The sequence below is a fragment of the Schistocerca cancellata genome, chromosome 1 (genome assembly GCF_023864275.1).
Source record: "Schistocerca cancellata isolate TAMUIC-IGC-003103 chromosome 1, iqSchCanc2.1, whole genome shotgun sequence".
Lineage (NCBI taxonomy): Eukaryota > Metazoa > Arthropoda > Insecta > Orthoptera > Acrididae > Schistocerca > Schistocerca cancellata.
The window spans coordinates 750,725,152-750,749,081 of record NC_064626.1 but is presented as its reverse complement, the minus strand read 5'-3'; the positions used below and the strand labels follow the sequence as shown (position 1 = coordinate 750,749,081).

The 23,930-nt window shown below is 38.5% G+C and overlaps 1 protein-coding gene across 3 annotated transcripts in view; it reads right to left on the bottom strand.

The window, feature by feature from the left end:
- Positions 1-260: 260 nt before the first annotated feature.
- Positions 261-23,930, bottom strand: part of LOC126185952 (polycomb protein EED) — an 87,428-nt gene continuing 63,758 nt past the window's right edge. For all 3 annotated transcript variants that reach the window (XM_049928170.1, XM_049928172.1, XM_049928171.1), the window contains exons 5-8: positions 18,011-18,174; positions 17,675-17,914; positions 9,254-9,406; positions 261-1,071 (exon numbers count right to left, since the gene is read on the bottom strand). In XM_049928170.1, the coding sequence (XP_049784127.1) occupies positions 868-1,071; positions 9,254-9,406; positions 17,675-17,914; positions 18,011-18,174 (761 nt within the window). In that variant the 3' untranslated portion in view covers positions 261-867. The remainder of the gene's footprint in view (positions 1,072-9,253; positions 9,407-17,674; positions 17,915-18,010; positions 18,175-23,930) is intronic.

Here is a 23,930-nt window from a genome sequence, read left to right as displayed (position 1 = left end):
GGTTGGCACACTTTATACATAGCTGCATCCACCCAAGAGTTAAAGGCAATGGGCAATAAGCAAGGTCTGATGACATCCCTGTCACATGACAAGGAGCTTTTTCTTATTAATAGTAACATTTTGTGATTGCTATCAAATCTGAAACTTTCCACAAGAAAAGCAGAACTGTAAGGCCATTGGTAATAAACCATGATAAAAACCAACTGGCTTTTTTTCCTAATGGTTTAGGAAGGATCTGTCAATGGAATCTCATTCATTCAGTCAGTAAGAATATTTTCTTTTATTACAAAAGAAATCAGTAGCCACCACATGGGTGGCAATGTAAATACATCAAGTAAAAATCAAGCACTCATTGGTAAATTCTTTCTAAAAAATTCTTATGTTAGCCTAGCATTATTATTTCTCATGAATACAATCATTTATTTCTTTGGACCTTAAATACATGGTTGTTGTGCCTCTTCTAACACACACACACACACACACACACACGGGTTTATGAAGATATAAAAGCTGTTCTGTGTACATATAAAAACAATGTTGTCTACTCACTACAGCAAAATTAAGTTTCCCAGTCACAGAAAGAGTTGAAGTGGAGCTCTTTCATCCAGTTCCACATTAGACGGAAATTTCAATCCACAAACACACACTTGCTGTAACAACAATTCACTCCTGTTCATTAGCACCTTGTTTGCTAACTCACAAGTACTGCAGGCAGCTATTCAAAATGTGATTTCCCGAGAATGTTTCAGTAATTAAATGACACAGAGCCTTTTCTTCTATAAATGTTAAGTGACAAGTTGCTGCCTGAAATGCTGCCATTTGCTTGCAAAAGGTGTGTATGATGGTTTACATGTCCTCTAGATCTTGTCAGACGGGGATACGGTCCCATCTCCATATGGTTCCATCATCACACACACACAGCAACACTGAGCCATCACGGCTAAGACTAGTTTGTCGGATTGCAGCAACACATCGAGGATGTGTTAGTGCTGTACAGCGTGACTGGCTAGGATCTGATACATCCAGATCCCAAACAAAAGTTTTCCCTACTTGGTTTCCCAGTGCCAGAATCTGCAAAAGTAAGAGACCACTATTAACTATTTTGCCTTGCTGTTCCAAAAATGTGGAAATATATTACCTGCAGAAATGATATCTTTACATATCATATTTTAAAATAACTGCTACACTAATGCCTATTGTACATTTGTGCAAAGTGAACTCCAGTGGTACATGTATTTTTACACATTTGTAAAACTCTCACTTACATGTTCGAACTTACTCGGTATTAGGATATGTGTAGGGCCATCTTGCAGCTCCACACAAATTTAAGACACTAAAGCATTTCTTGCAAACAGGGAAATAAATAAAATGGTGTGTCAATCCAAGAATGATGACATGCATGATAAATTAAAATAGAATGAGAGAACATATAATATGGAATCTGAAGGGACTCTAGAATACTATGTAATATGGCTGGACATTGAGACAAGCAATAATAATGCAGCTGATAGGAAACAAAACTGTTCTATGCATATTTCACCAATGGTCACATAATAATGCTCTATTAGATTTCCACATCACATCCAGGTGTCTCACTGTAGTTTAATTTTCAACTGATATCAAATATTAATCCTACATAGAGCCTCAAATGGGGAAAATTTATCTGAGGAATGGTACGCAACAAAAATATGTTATCACAATTTAGAAAGATTTATAAACACAGTAATGGGAAGTCCTTGGTGAAATATACATAATGCAAGGAATAAAGGTAACAACTTACCTTGTAGTTGAGGTATTGTAGGGCCGATGGGCACATCGACCCAAGGTTTCGGACAGCATGTCTTTCTTCAGAGCAAATTAGTACATAAAACACACACACACACACACACACACACACACACACAAAGGTTGGACAAAATTATGGGAATTCCATGAGAAATGCAAGCTTGAACATAAATACAGATGCTGGCCAAGCTTGTAGTTTGAGCTGTTGTATTTAACCACAAACAGCACCTGTGCAACATCCTTAATGTGTTGCAAGTGTTAGTTGTGATCACGAGCAGTGCTCTGCGTAATTGTGAGTGCATTATGCCGAAGGTAAGTAAATTCAAATGCAGGCAAATTGTTGGTGCTTGTGGCTTCCATAACCAATATAGCTGAAGTGTTTGGTGTTTCAAGAGGCACCATACTGAAGATTTATACCATATACAGGAAAGCAAAAAAACATTATCTGTTAAGTCACAACACGGATGAAGGTGTGTGTACAGACAATCATTGAATAGGACTAAAATGACAATGAGAGGACAACAGCTGCAAAAGTCAATGCACAACTGAATGTCACACTCACGAACCCTGTCAGCACCAAAACAACACATAGTGAGCTCCATGAACAGGTAACTGCAAAGCAAGCTGGAATTCCGCAACCACTCATCAGTGATGCAAATGCCTGTAACAGAAAAACATGGTGCCGAAGTCATAAAACCTGGACTATGGAGCAATGGAAGAAAATTATTTGGTCAGATGAGTTGTTTCCAACTTCTGGCAGAGTTGACGTCCAAGAGGTTAAATGTGGCAGGAGTTCTGTGATGACTTGAGCAGCCATATCGTTGTATTCCATGGGCCCCATGAGTACTCTGCAAGGTCGCATTACTGCCAAGGATTATCTGACCATTTTGGCAGTCAGGTCCATCTCATGGTGTAATGTTTATTCCTTAGTGATAATGCTGTGTTCCAAGATGACAGGGTGCCTTTTCACAACACTCGCATCATCCAGGATGGTTTTGTGAGCACAGGGATGAATTGTCGCATCTCTCTTGGTCACCAGTCACCACATCTCTATATTAGTGAGCTTTTGTGGCCTGCTTTTGAAAGAAGAGTTTGTGATCGCCATTCATCTCCATCATCATTATTTGAACGTATCATTATTTTGCAAGAAGCTGTTTTTAATGCCAATGGTTTTCCTACATCGAAAGAGGCATGTAATGTATTTTTTTCTGTAATTTCCATACTTTTATCCACCACATGTAAATTGTCCTGGCCAACAGTTGAGCTGTAGTGTTGGTAGAATATAACTGGATGGGACATTGCAGTCAGTGATACTCTCTTAATGGCTCTACCTCTCCAGGGGACAGTGCTTTGTAGAAGCACTATTCATAGAGGCAGACGAGCTAACAAGGGAGTCTAACACTCCCACTTCTCAGAATATCCAGAAACAGCCAAAATGGGAAAAAGGGAACAAACCCATAGCACTGGAGTTTCAGTTTTCAGGATCCAACAGGGACATGCACTGGTCACCACAACCACCACCTCACATGATTGGAGGGTAATCAACCAAAAGGTTGTACTGGTCAGCCAAATCCTTACAAGGAAAGCCAGCACAAAATTCCTGGCTGCAGAGTGAGAACAGTGCCTGAAACTGTACTTAGAGGTCTCGTAGGTCTGTCAAGATAATCAAAGCTATAGAGTGACAAAGGTGCTAACGCGGACACTGCAAGTGCTACGGATAAACCAACAACACCATGAAGGGACAATTGCTGTCCTGAATCACCTTCTAGGACGGCAGGAGCCGGATGTGGCCCTGATCCACCAACCCTATCTACATAAAGGGAGAATTGCAATCTTTGAAAGAACTGGAAGTAAGTTGATTTATGCTAGAAATCCAAAGAACTCGAGAACATGTATTTCTATTAAGATGGAATTTCATTCATGCCAATGGTGGACTTCTGCTCCAGGGAGTTAGTGACCTTCAGTATGAAACAACATGACGAAGGAAACTGTATTGGCATCAGTTAACTTTCTTTACAAGGACAGTAATACTACTACTCAAGTAAGGAGAGTGGTAGATGGCTAATAACAGAGGGATGAACAACTGCTGATTGGTTCTGATGCCAACACCCACAATTTGGTGTGGGGAAGCAGCAATGCCAACAGCAGAGGTGAGCACCTACTTTAATTTCTACTGGAAAATAATCTGAAAATCTTGAATAGGTACAGGGAACCTACCTTCAGAAAGAGAAGAAGGGAAGAATAACTTAGATAACTTTCTGATCCACTCAAATGGGTAGTTATGTCATACAATGGCATATGGTGTTTCTAGCCATCCTTATTCGACCACATGTACACCGATAAGCCAAAATATTATGACCACCTGTTTAATATCGAGATGGTCCACTTTTCAAACACAGTACAGCAGCGATTCTGCTTGGCATGTGTTCTGCAAGTACTTGATACATTTCCAGAAGTATGTGGCACCAAATGTCCACTCACAAGTTACTAAATTCCTGCAAATTGCGGGACGGTGGTTTGTGGGCACGCAGCTAGTGCTGCTGACAATGTAACTGAAACAACAAATGAACATGAAAGGGTTGTGTGAAGTGGAGCTCCATGTTCAACAATGACCTTTGAGCGGTGTGCTCCAAAACATATGTGCCTGACCAGCCTTGTACTCTGTCGTCAGATTGGACACAGATCACTGCCTATCCTGGATTGCACAGAGGGGGATCATCCAACTACTACATTTTGTGATGACACGAGGAAGTCCAATACCATACAGCCTATTCATTATTTCACCATCCTTCAACCTCTTTCCTTAGGTCCTCATGACAATAGTACACAAACAGGCAACCAAATTCGCCATTTCAGAGATTCTAGTTTCCAGCCACAGCGCCACAACAATATGCCCTTCGCTAAAACTGCTTATATCAGTGGATTTCTAAATCCGGGGCTTGTATCTTCGCTGTAATGACTGTCCATTTGTCTCTTCTGCTTATATTCTTTCTTTACTGTGTCACATGCCCACACCACCACCAAGAGGCACTCAACCTTGCAGAGGCCAGTGGTCATAATCTTTTGGCTCATCTGTGTATATTAGCCTTTTGTTTGGAATATATGTTAAACAGACTATGGCTTGTAGGAATCCTAGGAAAATAGACTGGGATTCATATAGGCAAGACCTACACTCACATTTATCTGAAGTCGGAACTTCAAAAAGGAGCCCGGTAGATTTTGACGAAATGGCAGACAGTGACATCTGCCAATAAGGCCACTTATTTAAAATACTGCACAGTCATCAAGGAATGCGCAAACAGAACAACAATCTGGAAGTGTAAGGGAAGCAGTTCAAATTACTGTCCAACCTTGCAAGAAAGAAAGGAGAATGGGCAAAATATCGGGGGCCCTGGTCAAAGACAACCTTGCGACCAAGGTTGTCTTTTCTGTGAGGAAGCGGAAGGTACAGCTACTTGCACTAGGATTTATAAATCTTTGCTGGAATACTAACTAATCTTGGAGGTACTTTAAGAAGGATGGTTAGTATGCCAGGACAGTGAGTGAGATGCTGGATGTGCTGCTCCTCAAGACTTACTTCCCTCAATGCACTCTTGGCAGATAAAAAAGATGAGGAGTCAGTCCTGAGAGACACTGGTTTACAGGTGATCAAAGGGAAAAGTGGGACTTAACTAGTTAATGTGCACATTAGAGACAAGAGGTTAACTGTGGTTCCTCTACATGTAAACCAACACACACAACAACCAGATAAATTACTTTTAAATTAACAACAGTCTCAGTTGCAATGTTTACCTAGATTTACCTAGGTTTCAGTTGGGATAACCCAACCTTCTTCAGAATAAGAGGAACTATGATTTGTCCATAATGGACAAGGTCTAAAACTAAAAACTATAATATAGTAATACATCGTCATATTGCAATAACTTATCTGGGAAACAGCCTCGCCCCCACTTTGTGACCGCAGTATGGCAGCAACGGACATTGTACTGGAACTGGCTGTAGCCTCGAGAGCGCACACGCAATGGTGTCTCATGCGTACTTGTTAACACTGGTACCAACATGTACTCCTAAACTTAAAATTTTTGAATAACCAGGTGCGGCTAACAAAATTGACGCATACGTTATCCTGTAAGGAACAAAGATATGTCGACTGTCTTAACATTTTTAATAATTTCTTGTACGTCAAAAGTGAAGGGAGGAATGCGTTTACTATTTTAAGCCAGCGTAGCATATTTGGGCTAATCGTCGAACTTGACTGCATGAGGATAACTACGGGTTTGAAATACCAAATAATCCCAGCTATTCAGCAAATGGGAGTTCTAAAAACATGTTGGCAAGGGTATAATGATTACTCCCTAAAATTATGATGGATGGAATGCTAGGCTGGCTTAAAATAGTAAACGCATTGCTCCCTTCACTTTTGACGTACAACAAATTATTACAAATATTAAGACAGTCGATATATCTTTGTTCCTTACAGGATAACGTATACGTCAATTTTGTTAGCCGCATCTGGTTATTCAAAAATTTTAAGTTTAGGAGTACATGTTGGTACCAGTGTTAACATGTACGCATGAGACACTATCGGGCATGCGCTCTTGCGGCTACAGCCAGTTCCAGTACAACATCCGTTGCTGCCGTACTGTGGTCGCGGAGTGGGGCCACGGCTGTTTCCCAGGTAAGTTATTGCAATATGACAATGTATTACTATAATATAGTTTTTTACCTTGTCCATTATGGACAAATTGCAATTCCTTTTATTCTGAAGAAGGTTGGGTTATCCCAACTGAAACCTAGGTAAATCTAGGTAAAAATTGCAACTGAGGCTGTTGTTAATTTAAAATTAATAATTACACAGTTGCTGACAGGGCCACGAAATGTTAAAAATATTAAAATCACATAAATCATGTGAAACAGCAATTCAGCAACTCCTTGGGAAGGCGAGGAGAGCTCTCCGTAGCTTAAGACCACACTAAGTAGAAAAAGGTAGAGGCCACTTTGATGGATGAAAAAATGGTGATCAACACCACCAAGGGATGTCCACAAGGACTATGGAACCTGGTGGAAAGTTACATACTGTAAGCTTTTTTTCTTCTTAAGATACACAGACAATTTGGTCATACTAATATTTAGCAAATTTGCTAGTACTGTTAGAACAGTGACAAAATGTGCACTAGACATTATGGAAAACTGTGCAAAAATAGGATCTAAGGGCCAGTCCCAAGAAAACTATTGTAGTACCATTTACAAGGAAGCAAATCTAGTACACATCCTGGAATTTCTAGCACCTTAATGCAACTCTACAAGTAGAGGAGTGTCTAGGGAAAACCCTGGATGTGAAACTATCATGGACTCATTAAGAATATATGCTCCAAGGCAAAAAGCACTCTTATGAGCACTAGAAGAACCTGTGGTAAAAACTAGGGTCTACACCCCAGGAGCACATAATGGATAGACACCACTCTAATGAGACCTATTTTAATTTACGGGGCTACAGTATGGTGGAATAATGAACAGCAGAAGGTGGCTGCTAAGGAGCTTGGCAAGGGGCAGAGATTGGCCTACTTAGTCATAACAGAAAGAATTAGCAGCACACCCAGCACTGGGATGGAGATCATCCTGGCAGGACGTATCCCCATTACACCTTTGGGTTACAATGGAAGTAGCAGCAGAGGCATATAGGTTAAAAACTGGAAATAACTGGATTCCTTTAAGATATCCAGACTCACACACCAATACATTGAGTATCAGCTCTGAAAACTTTATCAGCCCCTGCAGTGTGATCAAAGATCATTCCAAAATGCCCTTGAGACAAGGGGGAAAGTAAAAGGATTAATCTGGCAGTGGGTCTCCAGTTATCAGAAATTAGTAGCAGCAAACAAACTAAAACTATGTATCTGTATTATGAGGCAGCACATACAATATTGGACTACATTCCAAAAACAAGAACATGGCAACCTAATGATGCTGAAACTACAAAAGAAGTCCTATAATCCTCAACTTGAACAGGAAACACCTTAAACTCATGATAGGACTCATGACTGGTCATGGTAATTTTAGCGAACACCTGCACACCATGGTCCAGAGAAAGAAGCCCTTAATTGTAGACTATGTGGTGAGGAGGATGACACCACGCCACACTTAATCTCCCAGTGTGAAGTTCTGGAGGGCAAAAGACACAGATTATTCAGGTCAGTAGAGCCTGAAGAAGTTGTGTCTAATAAGGAACTAGGAAAGAGTCCCCTACAGCTTCTTATGGGTACCAGTTGATTTTCCTACAATCAGTGAGTGAAACCAACATTAAATTCTGTTCTGGTGTGGAAAATATTGGGCTAAGACCACTGTTCTTTTTGTCTCCCTGCATTAAGCAAATTAAATCAAATAATGGCGCTAAATTCTTCCTGGACACTTTGGTTTCCAAACTCCATCTGTTGCTAAAAAAAAAAAAAAAAAAAAAAATATCGAACACTGGAAACTCTAGGTAGGAATATCAACAATGCAGGAAAAGATAGATCACTACTTACCATCAAGACCTGTCAAGTTGCAGACAGGCACAATTAAAAGACACTCACATACAGCTTTCGGCCACAGCTTTTGTCAATAAAGCGGGATAGAGAAAGACAAACACAAACACACACACACACACACACACACACACACACACACGTGCGTGCGTGCGTGACCCCCAACTCCAGTGTCTCAGGCCAGATGCTTTTTCACAGTTCACCTGAGGATTACAATTTTTAAAAATATTTCCCTCCAGTAGTTTCTCTGTTAACATCTTTTGCAGCCCTGTTTGTCTTATAATGATTCCGTGAACTCAGTTTCAGTGCAATTAATCTACCAATAATAATCACCTCTACTGTCAATCAATAAACCTATGCTGCATTCAAATGATAAAGTATTTGGGCAGTTTCCCCACAGATCAAGCATTATCATAATTCTACTTCTACAGAACTGGAAGACTGTCACTGACAAAACAAAGCCCAGAGTTTCCCAGAAACATTTATTCTATTTTGATTATACAGTGACTGCTGCATACTCTTGGGTTTTGTCATGGAGGATAACAATATTTCTAAAGAAAAATTTCCAGTCAGTTTAGGAACATTGTGGACAGCACAAAACTATTTGCTGGTGGGTGAGAAATGTGGACATCAACAGTAACACATGTGTCAAGTGTCCAAGTGTACAGAGAACTTAAAGATCTTTAAAAAAGTTGAGTTCCAAACTGCACTATTTCTCAATATAATATTTGATAATTTTATACAATTTCTCACCAAAAACTTCTATGATACCATAGGAAGTACTGACTTCGTTCAGTTCTACTGAGTGCCTTGATTGTGTGTGTGTGTGTGTGTGTGTGTGTGTGTGTGTGTTTTCATCCTTCTGAGCCATGAACCAAAAATAACCTTGTAATTGAGCTTCGACTCAAAGTGTACACATACAAACAAAGCAAAATTTCACAAACCTTTTGCCAAAAGTCCATGGCGAATCTGACAAACCATATTTCACACTCACGGTACTCAAAACGGTGAATAATTGTAACGTTTGTGTCATTAGTTTTCAATTCTTTATCTTCTAGCCTCCCGGGTTTCCAACAGACAATACAGTTTTCACATGACTGCAAAGAAAATAAACATACAATTAATTACTTGAAATTAAAACAACAAATCCCTCTCTCTTTTGCACATGCCCCCCCCCCTCCTCTATACACACTGTAACAAAAATTATGAAATGTTTGTAGATTTAAGAACTAAAATCATAAAAATTTATAAAAAATAATTTTCGCTGTGTCATGAAGATGTGAATGTATATAAAACTTATTTATTTCTCACATTTGATTTAGAAAAGTCACAGAAGTAACAATACTATAAACCAAACGTTTCGTTAGGGTTCAACATTTCATGGATCATAAATTCCAGTTTTTGACATGGATTTGGTAAGGAACACGCTTTAGTTTTGTCGAAATAAGGATCCTATATTTACCTGGGGAATCCTAGGAGGTGACACAAAATGCTCACACAATTATGACATGGATTTGGTAAGGAACATGCTTTAGCTTTGTCGAAATAAGAATCCCATATTTACCTGGGGGATCCTAGGAAGTGACACAAAATGCTCACACTGTCAGGAAGACAGCTTTTAAACAAAAACCATCCAAATAATGCAAGTCTAAAAAACAGTGTGATGTTTTGTATCCGATATTAAGTGCCACAGAAGCATGTAACAAAATTATTTCCTGAAAGAACCATTATGATTGTACGCCTTGTATCTTTCATGGCAATTGACTGATAATTTATTTTTAGGGGTGTAATTGTGTTGAACATACTGCAGTAATGGACATTTGGAATGCAAATGGAATTGGTAGCACGTAATTTTCGTTACAATTACAATATCTACGAATATTTAGAAAAGCCAAACTATAACAATTTCAGGTAGAAATCTGCAAGGTACAGTCATTACATCTGTTAACAGTCTAATATAAGAAATGATACAAAATAAAGAAGATTACCAGGGGGGCGGGGGTAGTCAGAACTTTACTTCCAGTGAGTTGCCAGTTTGCCATTTCGGTATGCAAAGCACTTATAATGTGTATTTCACAGATATACAAGTTCCATAACAGACAACAGAGCACCATACAAAATGCTTGTACAGTGCTGGAAAAAATTTAAGACCATCACTTAATATCACTTACCTCAATGCTGTCATTAAGTTTACTTCTAATTTACTTTCATAATAACTGTTATATTCTGCCTTGTTAGTGAAACACCTTGCAAATAAATAAATACATAAATAAATAAACAAACAAATTATCTAACTCAAATGATTAAGAAGTAATTATTTTTTTGCATTTTTAAAAATTATGATTAATCACCTAATTCTCAAGGAGAAAAATGGTCTGGCTCTAATGCGGCTCATCACATAGGACTCTGAATTTTGGTACAAAAACAGAACATTGTAAGTCTTTATTACTGTGCATTATACATAAATAAAAATAAAATAAAACTGTTTTATCCTATTGTTTTGGGGATTTGGTTCTTAAAAGGGCACCTCGAGACATTCCAATACAAAGCAGACAATTCACCAATAACAGAAGGCAGGTATACAACTTTCAGGAAGAGCAAAACATCTAAACTGACCTCTGTCAACGACACAAAACCAAGCGGTATATTCAAAAGAAGTTGGAAAAGAAGGAAAATCATGAAAAATAGGACATTAAGAAAACAATGGAGATCAAACAAATTGTGTAATTTTTTTTGTAATGCACAGTAATGAACACCTCATGTTGTTGTTGCTGTAGCTGTCTTCAGTCCACAGGCTGCTACTCTATCTTGTGCAAGCTTCTTCATCTCAGAGTAACCTACATGCTGCTGCAACCCACATCCTTCTGAATCTGCTTACTGTATTCATCTCTTGGTCTCCCTCTACAACTTTTACCCTCCACACTGCCCTCCAATACTAAATTGGTGATTCCTTGATGCCTCAGAACATGTCCTACCAACCAATCCCTTCTTCTAGTCAAATTGTGCCACAAATTCCGCTTCTCCCCAATTCTATTCAGTACATCCTCAGTAGTTACGTGATTTGCCCATCTAATCTTCAACATTCTTCTGTAGCACCACATTTCGAAAGCTTCTATTCTCTTCTTATATAAACTATTTATCGTCGATGTTTCACTTCCATACATGGCTACACTCCATACAAATACTTTCAGAAAAGATTTCCTGACACTTAAATCTATACTTGATATCACCAAATTTCTCTTCTTCAGAAAAGCTTTCCTTGCCATTGCCCGTCTACATTTTACATCCTCTCTACTTCGACCATCATCAGTTATTTTGCAGCTCAAATAGCAAAAGAGATCTACTACTTTAAGTGCTCATTTCTTAACCAAATTTCCTCACCATCACCTGATTTAATTTGACTACATTCCATTGTCCTCATTTTGCTTTGTTGATGTTCGTCTTTTATCCTCCTTTCAAGACACTGTCCATTCCATTCAATTCCTCTTCCAGGTCCTTTGTTGTCTCTTACAGAATTACAATGTCATTGGCAAACCTCAAGGTTTTTATTTCTTCTCCATGCATTTTAATTACTACTCTGAATTTTTCTTTTGTTTCCTTCACAGCTTGCTCAATAACAGATTGAATAACATCAAGGATAGGCAACAACCTTGTCTCACTCATTTCCCAACCACTGCTTCCCTTTCATGCCCCTTGACTCTTATGACTGCCATCTGGTTTCAACATTGTCAAAAGCTTTCTCTAAGTCTACAAATGCTGGAAACGTAGGTTTGCCTTTCCTTAATCTATTTTCCAAGGTAATCTTTAAGCAGTATTGCCTCACATGTTTCAGCATTTCTAAGGAATCCAAATTGATCTTCCCCTAGGTCGGCTTCTACCAGTTTTCCTATTGATCTGTGAAGAATTTGTGTTAGTATTTTGCAACCATGACTTATTAAACTGACAGTTCAATAATTTTCACACCTGTCAACATCTGCTTTCTTTGGGATTGGAATTATTATATTCTTCTTGAAGTCTGAGGGTATTTTGCCAGTCTCATACCTCTTGCTCACCAGATGGTAGAGTTTTGTCAGGGCTAGCTCTCCCAAGGCTATCAGTAGTTCTAATGGAATGTTGTCTACTCCCAGGGCCTTGTTTCAACTTAGGTCTTTCAGAGCTCTGTCAAATTCTTCACACAGTATATCTCCCATTTCATCTTCATCTATGTCCTCTTCCATTTCCATAATATTGCCCTCAAGTACATTGCCCTTGTACAGACCCTCTATATACTCCTTCCTTTCTGCTTTCCCTTCTTTGCTTAGAACTGTTTTCCATCTGAACTCTTGATATTCATGCAAGTGATTCTCTTTACTCCAAAGGTCTCTTTAATTTTCATGCAAGTAGTATCTATCTTACCCCTAGTGATATATGCCTCTCGATCATTACATTTGTCCTCTAGCCATGCCTAGCCATTTTGCACTTTCTGTCGATTTCATTTTTGAGATGTTTGTATTCGTTTTTGCCTGGTTCATTAACCGCATTTTTAATTTTTCTCCTTTCATCAACTAAATTCAATGTCTCTTCTGTTACCCAAGGATTTCTACTACCCCTTGTCTTTTTACCTACTTCATCCTCTGCTGCCTTCACTATTTCATCTCTCTTCTAATGTATTTCTTTCCCCCATTCTTGTCAATCGTTCCCTAATGCTCTTTCCCATGCTCACCTCATACCGTTCCATTTTTGTATCAAAACTCACAGTCCAATTATAAGACACTTTTGAACTAGACCATTTTCCCCATTAATTAGATGACTCAAAATATTTGATAGGGCAAACATCTGCAACTGAGAAACATATTACTAAAATCAAAATTGTTTCAGTTGCCAGAAATTTTTTATTTATCACACAACTGATTTTAAGTCTGAAGCTTTATCTTCATGTTCCATCAACTGCGAACAAGATGAGGAGCAACTACCTTACAAGAACTATGGGGTTGATGTTCCAAAATGTAAGGTAAAGCAGTGAAAAGTGTTACTCGGATAATTATGGAAACACAAATGTGTGGCAGGCACAGCAGCCAGTCATTAGAGGTCGCATCCACACCAAACAAACGCATGGGACCTGAGCAAAGATGCTGACATTGAGGGAGGGATCTGGACAAAACATGAACTCGATAGTAGAGAAATAAATAAGAAACTACAATTATGCATAAGATCAGCAACTGGGGTGCCTGCCTCGACAGCCAACACGGAAGTGCAACCTGCCAGGAAGCCAGCTGACCTTCGTAGGAGCCACTGAGGCAGGGAACTGAAGCCGAAAAAGTGTGGGAAATGAGCTGACTTGTCTGCCTGCTTATGCATGTGTGGATTACGGGGTCGATAAATATAAGACTACAAATATGCAAATAAATGTAATAACACATAAACACAAGTATTAGGCAAAAATGCCTGGAAGTCTGCATGACAGAACACACAACAATAAGAAGATAAAAGATAACAATATAATAAAAAGCGAAGATGCTATTCACCATATAGTGGAAATGCTGAGTTGCAGATAGACACAGAAAAGACTGCCACCAATAAATAAAGCTTTCGGCCATTAACTCCTCCATCAGCAACACACACACACACACACACACACACACACACACACACACACAAACTACCACAGTTTCAGGTAACTGTGTGTGTGTGTGTGTGTGTGTGTGTGTGTGTGTGTGTGTGTGTGTGTGTGTGTGTGTGTATTGTTGACTAAGGCCTTAATGGCTGAAAGCTTCATTTATTCGTGACAGTCTTTTTGTTGTGCCTACCTGCGACTCAGCGTCTCCGCCATATGGTGAGCAGCAGCTTTCCTTCTCATAATATTGTTACATTCCATCCTGGATTTTCCATTGTTTGAGAAGATAATACAACTAAAACAGGGGTACGAGTAGTATACAGAAACATATTTAAAATTAAGTAATAAGATCATAACTGGTGAAGTGAGGCAGGAAAATGATGCCAACCATTAAGATTGGTAATCATGTCTAGACTCATTGTAAGGAGACAAAACAGTCTTAATCCAAAAAAACTTAGGATTAAAGTGACATACACAACAGGAATAGCGATGTAATCATACCAAACACCACCGAGCATCTCCACACCATCAGACATGTTTAGGCGCTTGTCTAAGTTTTCAGAGCTTCCATTTTTTAGTAACAAATCAATTGTTTTTAACGTTGATACTCCCATCTATTTAATACTGCTTATGTAATTTCATCTTAATGACTCAGTTACTTCATTAACCATATTGTGCCCAAATTTTAGTGTTCTCTTCCACTATAAATAGCCTTCATTTCTTTCCTCAGTTTCTCTAGTTCTAGTTTATAGCCTGTTTAACTTCTCACTTATTTGTATTACGTCTGGTAGTGTGTGGATGCACCACGGTATTTTATATGATTACACTGCAGTTACTTCTGTGTATATCATTTTAATCCTGACTAAGCTTTTTATGCTAAAATTTTTTTGTGATGCTTTAAGACAAATCTATAGACAATTACTGCACTTGAAGGTTGGCATCATTTTCCTGTCACATTTCACCTGTCATCATCTTATTGCTTAATTTTTACATATTTTGTTCTATACTATCCGTATCCCATTTCAGTTGGATTTTACCCTTTTATCTTTTATTGTTATGCATTCTATCACGATGACTTTTAGGCATTTTTGCCAAACACTTACGTTTATTTGCTGTTATATTTATTTATAGATTTGTAGCTTTATTTTTTACAGTTGCAAAAGAGGACAGACCAGTCAGCCCATTTCTTCCACTTTTTCAGTTCCCCACCTCATCGGCTCCTACATCAGGTGCTTCTGCTGTCATGATCAGCTGGCTTCCTGACACACTGCACTAGCCACTTACGTGTTGGCTGTCCAGGCGGGCATCGTGGTTGCTGCTCCTATGCATGAGTGCACTCATTTTTGTCAAGATCCATCGCTCTATGTGTGTCTTTGTTCCAGTCCCATAAGTTTGTTTGGCATGGGTGTGACTTCTCATGACTGACTGGCCCAACTGTCAAACATTTGTTTCCATAATTTTGTGAGTAACAATTTTCATGGCTTTACCTATCATTTTGCTACGTCAACCTCACAGTTCTTGCTCCTCCTCTTATTAGCAATTGGTGGCATCCGAAAATGAAGCTTCAGACTTTAAAACCAATCATGTGAAAATAGAAATTACTGGCAACTGAAGTGGCTTTTTATTCTATTAATAATTAGGTGATTAATCATCAATTTTGAAAATGCAACACAATTAATAATTTGTAAAGAATATGAGTTAGAGTATAAAAAAAAGCATACTTTGCTAACATGATGGAATAAAAAAAGCGATATGAATGTAAATTAGAATTACTTTTAAGGGCATCATTGAGGTACATGATTTTTTTGAGGTGCTTCATGTAAGTTTTTCATCTAAGACAAGCCTGAGAAACCCAGCGACTGTTTACAATACATACCTATGTGATTGGATATGATTTCAGGTAAGATAAAATTACAATTAACATGACTGCAATAACCACACACTTACTTCACTCAAGTATCCAACTTATGCAACTTGGGAGGTGGGAGCAAATGGTATTTCCCCAGATCTTAGTAGGAATTGGTCTCCACACATGTGGATGCTATCCAACTGAATCAAGTTTGTTGAAAAGTACTAACTCCATATGTACACTTACAGAATACCATTGTCCCAAAGGACTTTGTGCAGTTTTTAATTCTTGCGCACACGCGCGCGCACGGACACACACACACACACACACACACACACACACACACACACAAATTGGATTCACAGAATAAGAACTACACTACTTCATCCTACACACAATTCCACAATTTAGCAAACACAGGCGTCACTTGCACGGGAAACAGCAACCATTGGGAATTAATGTACAGAGAAACTGCCACATGCTACTTATTAGTTGTTTTATTACTAGTTTTGCTTTACAATGAGAGCATCACCTGATATTCAGTGACCTGATGGCAACACATTAACGGTTGAAATCTGCTTGTCACCATTGACAGCATGAAATTCTTGCTCTTAAGATGAGTGCATCTTCAAACACTTAAAGCCATGGACTATTTGTTGACAATAGTGCCAAGCAGAGCACTGACTAACATGTTACCACTGGATCAATGAATACTTGAAGATGCTATCATCTGAAGTGTGAAACACAAATAATACATTATCTGTGGTGTGTAAATTGACTCCAAAACTACTGATGATATCATGGAATGATTTATGAAATTAAGAAATGCCTCTCTCTCTCTTTTTTCAATAGTATACCTAGTTTTAACCCAAGTAACCTGAAAACTGCCAAGTTGCCGCAGATGTTATCTTAATAAATCCTTGCAGCACTGTTAGTCTTGTTTATCACAGTTTACATTACTCATTTCACAAAGCTTGACCTAACCTGAAGACTTTAGCATGAGTGCATCCATGGCTTGTTGAAATCTACTAAAAATGTGGTCAACTATTGTCAACATGACATCTCTGTGTTGGAAAATGGGCTAATGACTGCACAGCATTCTGTTAATCTTGGCAATCAGTCATTTTAGTGGTTTTCTACTGTGTACCCATCTATCAAACATATGAAAGTAGATTGGGATCAGATCATGACAGTGGAGGTTGTCTGCAGTATTCCAATGAAATAGCTCTGTCAGGGCAGGAGAATATAATCACATATGAATGTTGAAGAATTACCCCAAAAGCAGTGCTGATGTATGTTGCATGCCCACAATTTAGGATACTTGTGTCTGACTCCATGAGGCTATCAGTTACCCTACCTTTGTGGCAGATGGGAATTTACTGTGTTAAAATCTCTGACAAGCACCTATGGGCAAAGCACACAAATGGAATTTTAAAATAATCAAGAGTTTCCTATATCAACAAGACTCTACTGTTACAGCAATAATTCGGGAGCACTGAACTGCCTGCCCTCTTATTATGCTTCTACTTAGCAAGATCGTTACATATTCAAATCTATCATTTCATGCACAGTCTTTTTGAGAAGTTTCCAACTCTCTTCATGCAAAAATTTCAGTTCTCTAGTGCACACCTCACCTATTAGACCCAACAAGATTTAATAAATAATACTGTATTCTTAATTTCCATGGTCTATTCCATTCAGATGACAGTCCCCAATACGGTGTCATCTGATTATATAGGCAGTTACTAAGGACTAATTTCAGAAATAATACTCAATTTGAAGAGTGATATTCTGAGAATTAGTTATTGCGGTATTCTGTCAATTTGCAGCCAGTTATTGATATTTTATGCAGTCACCCAAAGAAATAAATAAAGTTTTCACATTATTAAACTGACAGAAAAATTAAATGTGGACTGTGCTTACCTTTGACAAAACAAAATCTCCCAGCCATCTAACACAATCAACATAATTGCGGTGGATATCTCTAGTTGAGAAATCTGGAAAATGCTCCTTTAGGGAGTCAAATGGTCTCAGGCTCCTTGCTGAATTGAAAAGATATGAATTCCTGACGGCTTCACGCATGCTGTCTTTATCTAAACGCCACAGTTTTAAGGAATGGTCCATACCACATGACATTATGCGCTCACCTAACAAATCAAAATCCTTAAACACACAAAAGATTTAATTAGCACTGTTAAATAATGACAAATATGATGCATTAATATTGGTACAAATAACAAAAATCATATTCCAGCTTACCGCACTTAATACTTCATCTCTGTGACCTTCTACACCCCCAAAAATAGCAATGCACACATCTGTTTTAATATTCCACAATCTTAAGGCATGATCCTTGGATACTGACAACAGGAGATTAGGATCTTTAGGATGAAACTTTAACTCATTTATTGCATGTCCATGACCTGGAAAATAAAACGGCATTAAGAAATTATATTCTGAGTCTACAGAACTGCATTTTAACTCCTAACTTTATTTCTCAAATAAAATAGCACTGCACTAATAAAGAGCGTGTGTGGGGGGGGAGGGGGGGGGAGGGGGAGAGATAATAAGAGCGTTAATTGTTAACTTGCAACATATTTCACACTGTTACAAAGATATGGCTTACTGAACAATGGGATCACCAAAAATTACAGTTGACACTAACACTGAATTTGTTGTTGTTGTTGTTGTGGTCTTCAGTCCTGAGACTGGTTTGATGCTGCTCTCCATGCTACTCTATCCTGTGCAAGCTTCTTCATCTCCCAGTATCTACTACAACCTACATCCTTCTGAATCTGCTTAGTGTATTCATCTCTTGGTCTCCCTCTACGATTTTTACCCTCCACACTGCCCTCCAATACTAAATTGGTCATCCCTTGATGCCTCAAAACATGTCCTACCAACCGATCCCTTCTTCTGGTCAAGTTGTGCCACAAACTTCTCTTCTCCCCAATCCTATTCAATACTTCCTCATTAGTTATGTGATCTACCCATCTAATCTTCAGCATTCTTCTGTTCTTGTCCAAACTATTCACCGTCCATGTTTCACTTCCATACATGGCTACACTCCATACGAATACTTTCAGAAATGACTTCCTGACACTTAAATCTATACTCGATGTTAACAAATTTCTCTTCTTCAGAAACGCTTTCCTTGACATTGCCAGTCTACATTTTATATCTTCTCTACTTCGACCATCATCAGTTATTTTGCTCCCCAAATAGCAAAACTCCTTTACTACTTTCAGTGTCTCATTTCCTAATCTAATACCCTCAACATCACCCGACTTAATTGGACTACATTCCATTATCCTCGTTTTGCTTTTGTTGATGTGCATCGTATATCCTCTTTCAAGACTGTCCATTCCGTTCAATTGCTCTTCCAAGTCCTTTGCTGTCTCTGATAGAATTACAATGTCATCAGTGAACCTCGAAGTTTTTATTTCTTCCGCATGGATTTTAATACCTACTCCGAATTTTTCTTTTGTTTCCTTTACTGCTTGCTCAATATACAGATTGAAAAACATCGGGGAGAGGCTACAACCCTGTCTTACTCCCTTCCCAACCACTGCTTTCCTTTCATGTCCCTCGACTCTTATAACTGCCATCTGATTTCTGTACAAATTGTAAATAGCCTTTCGCTCCCTGTATTTTACCCCTGCCACCTTTAGAATTTGAAAGAGAGTATTCCAGTCAACATTGTCAAAAGCTTTCTCTAAGTCTACAAATGCTAGAAACGTAGGTTTGCCTTTCCTTAATCTTTCTTCTAAGGTAAGTCATAAGGTCAGTATTGCCTCACGTGTTCCAGTATTTCTACGGAATCCAAACTGATCTTCCCCGAGGTCGGCTTCTACTAGTTTTTCCATTCGTCTGTAAAGAATTCATGTTAGTATTTTGCAGCTGTGGCTTATTAAACTGATTGATTGGTAATTTTCACATCTGTCAACACCTGTTTTTTTTGGGATTGGAATTATTATATTCTTCTTGCAGTCTGAGGGTATTTCGCCTGTTTCATATATCTTGCTCACCAGATGGTAGAGTTTTGTCAGGACTGGCTCTCCCAAGGCCGTCAGTAGTTCCAATGCAATGTTGTCTACTCCGGGGTCCTTGTTTCGACTCAGGTCTTTCAGTGCTCTGTCAAACTCTTCACGCAGTATCGTATCTCCCATTTCATCTTCATCTACATCCTCTTCCATTTCCATAATATTGTCCTCAAGTACATCGCCCTTGTGTAGACCCTCTATACACTCCTTCCACCTTTCTGCTTTCCCTTCTTTGCTTAGAACTGGGTTTCCATCTGTGCTCTTAATGTTCATACAAGTGGTTCTCTTATCTCCAAAGGTCTCTTTAATTTTCCTGTAGGCAGTATCTATCTTACCCCTAGTGAGATAAGCCTCTACATCCTTACATTTGTCCTCTAGCCATCCCTGCTATTTTGCACTTCCTGTCGATCTCATTTTTGAGACGTTTGTATTTATGAATTTATAACCTGAAATTTAACCCGTGACATTGAAAACTTAAAATCTCAGCAAATGTTATAAGATTTCAAATGGAAAAAATAAAAAAAATTGTGTGTTGTTGTTGTTGTTGTTGTTGTGGTCTTCAGTCCAGAGACTGGTTTGATGCAGCTCTCCATGCTACTCTACCCTGTGCAGGCTTCTTCACCTCTCAGTACCCATTGCAACCTACATTCTTCTGAATCTGTTTAGTGTATTCATCTCTTGGTCTCCCTCTACGATTTTTACCCTCCACGCTACCCTGCAATACTAAATTGGTGATCCCTTGATACCTCAGAACATGTGCTACCAACCGATCACTTCTTCTAGTCAAGTTGTGCCACAAATTTCTCTTCTCCCCAATTCTATTCAATACCTCCTCAGTACTTATGTGATCTATCCATCTAATCTCCAGCATTCTTCTGTAGCACCACATTTCAAAAACTTCTATTCTCTTCTTGTCTCTATTTATCACCCATGTTTCACTTCGATACAAGGCTACACTCCATATAGTCCAATCAAATTGCAGATATACCTTGCAAAAGGTGGGGTAGAGGAGTTTATTTATTCAGCTCGTTCATATGGTTGGAAAGATTAGAAAACCGAGTTTTGCCAACAAAATTTCGCTTGGGAAAACTTTCTGCAGTCAAAAAACTTGGAAAATTTTGCCCCTTTTCAGTTTTTTTCAAAATATCTCAGTTTCATTTGCTCCTATCGCTTTAACGTCTATTTTCGTTTTTAGAGGGCACAAAATTCTCTACAAATCTGATTCTTGCCATTTTTTTCTACTCCCAATATCTAAGGTGCTACAGTGCCTAAAAAATACCAATTTTTCACATTTTGAGCATAGTGGTAAGATACCTTATTTTTGAACACTATTTTTCTGTTTCTGTTTGTGTAGTATAAATACATTACACATCATGTTATATGTTGGAATTTACCACCTCACTTTCAGGTATTCAATTTCTCTGTATGCAACATGAGGATTACTTGGGCACCCAACTATTGTGATTCTTACATCACCACCTCAAGTTCACTATGGGGCACCTCTGCCCTGGTATTTGTAAAACTATAAATATAAAAGTACATCATTAAGACACACACACACACACACACACACACACACACACACACACACACACACACACACACACACACACACACAAAACAATTTGTCTCAGGAAACTGAACTATTATTAGCTGCAATTGGCAACCTAATTAGGTAGTTAATTATTCTTGTGTATAAAAGCCACACAGTTCACATTAAAAATAAGTAGCTTTATTACAATTACAATGCATTGTCAATTACTAAAAAATGTTGACAGTTCTGGGTGTGCAATACTTGTAATATCGCACTTTAGCGCACTTGAGACAGATATGAGCATCACTTCCAGCGTTTTGATGGGCCAGGTTCCTCAGTGTCACCAGAAATACCTTGAGTTACGGATTCAGGGTCTGTACATAAAGTTGATCCCAGATTGACCTCTTCTTTAAACAGCGAGTCAGCCTCAGCAAGTTCGTTGATTTCGTCAGCGGTTTCCTCAACATCCTCCATAACATCTTCTTCACTGTCTTCATATAAAAATTTTGGCACGTTTTCACAGTTGACCCCAATACATTTCTTGCAAATTGAAGAACATTTCAAACCCGCTTTTCAGCTTGCATGAGCATGAAACAATGTGAAGAAGTGCTTCAGGTGCTGGATCTTGGCTCATTATAACGGGTATTGGACCGTGGTCACTGTGATTCCAGTCCCATTTCTCAGGAGGTTTCCAGTTTCCCATCCAACTTTGGACTTGTTGGTAAGTCCGCAACGAATGATGTTGTGCAGCATCTTGGTAGGTGGCAACTGTGCAAGATTCAGTTTGCTTTTTGTGGCTGACTTGGCGAATAGCTGGTACCGCAAATGGTCTAGTGTGTGGGAATTGCTGACACCTCCACTATACAATGCGATAGTAACCTGTTCTCCTGCTGTTATTATTTCTACACGGGTAGCATGTGGTTTATCGAACGTGCAAAGGGCTGAGGTTAGGTGTTCATTTTTCGCAACTATATTGCAGCACTTAATTTTTCCTTGACCAAGAAAAGCAGATGTTGTATCACATCCGCTAAAGGCATGAGTGAACAGAATATTTTCACTGTCAAACTTGTAAGCTGCAGTGGAAAACCGCTTGTCTTCTGCATTTCTTCTTCCTGGCTTTAAGAAAAATAAGTTTTCAATGCCTTGCCCCAAACTGGTCATGAGCACAAGCAGGTCAACATCTTCTCCTACAATGACAACACTTTCACAATCTTTGGTTCTTGAAATGGCAGATGTTACAATCATAATGTCAGCATCTTCTTGTGCCTGGAGCAATTCAATGCTACACTCCAGAAATTCCTTTTTAAGAAGTGTGATCAAACGCATCTTGTTTTGTTCGTTGTACAAGAACTTGTCCTGAGGGACTTGGTTCACCATCTCTGATTCAACCACAACGTCAACCGAAGAATGTTTTTTGGACCTATGAATCCTCTCAGCACTCTTTGTGCTACATTTGTCTCCCTCACATGGATACCCATCAAATATAATAGCAAATTGAGATCCAAAATGACAGGTAAGAAACATAGCTTTGGGCTATTGACTTGAAGCAAACATTTCGAGTCCAAGTCACTTTGTGGATAAGGTACCCTCCATCAATGACAAAAAATTTATTCGGTCCACCTGACTTGACATCTTCCACTGGAACGAAGGCCAAAGAATAAATACTCTTTTGTCCGCTAAAGAACAATTCCTACATACTTTTTCTTATAACTGATCATTAACGTCAATCAACTGTAGAAAATGTACGGCACCTGCATGCAATCATATTACATATTGTAACACAAATAAACTTCACGCAATCCAACATGAATGTGTTCGTAGTTACTGAATATCATGCTGTTTGTCCTGGCCCTGCAGCAGAGTGAGATAGTAAATTCCGATGAATAACATGAGTAATATGTTTATACTACACAAATAGAAACTGAAATAACAATGTTCAAAAATTAGGTAATTTGCTACTTTCCTCGAAATTTGAAAAAAAATTGTATTTTTTGACGTGCTGTAGCGCCTTAGATACTGGGAGTAGAAAAAAATGGTAAGAATCAAATTTGTACAGAAGTTTGTGCTCTATAAAAAAGAAAATAGATGTCAAAGCGATAGGAGCAAATGAAACTGAGATATTTTGAAAAAAACTGAAAAAAGTCCGAAATTTTCGAAGTTTTTTGACTGCAGAAAGTTTTCCCAAGAGAAATTTTGTTGGCATACCTTCGTTTTCTAACCTTTCCAACAATATGAACGAGTTAAAAAAATAAAATCTGCTACCCCACCTTTTGCAAGGTACAAGCTTTTTTTTCTGACTGTTTCACTGGACTAATACAAATACTTTCAGAAACGACTTCCTGACACTTAAATCTATACTCGATGTCAACAAATTTGTCTTCTTCAGAAACGCTTTCCCTGTCATTGCCAGTCTGCATTTTATATCCTCTCTACTTTGACCATCATAAGTTATTTTGCTTCCCAAATAGCAAAAATCATTTACTACATCTCATTTCCTAATCTAATTCCCTCATCATCAACCGTTTTAATTTGACTACATTCCATTATCCTCATTTTGCTTTTGTTGAGATTCATCTTATAACCTCCTTTCAAGACACTGTCC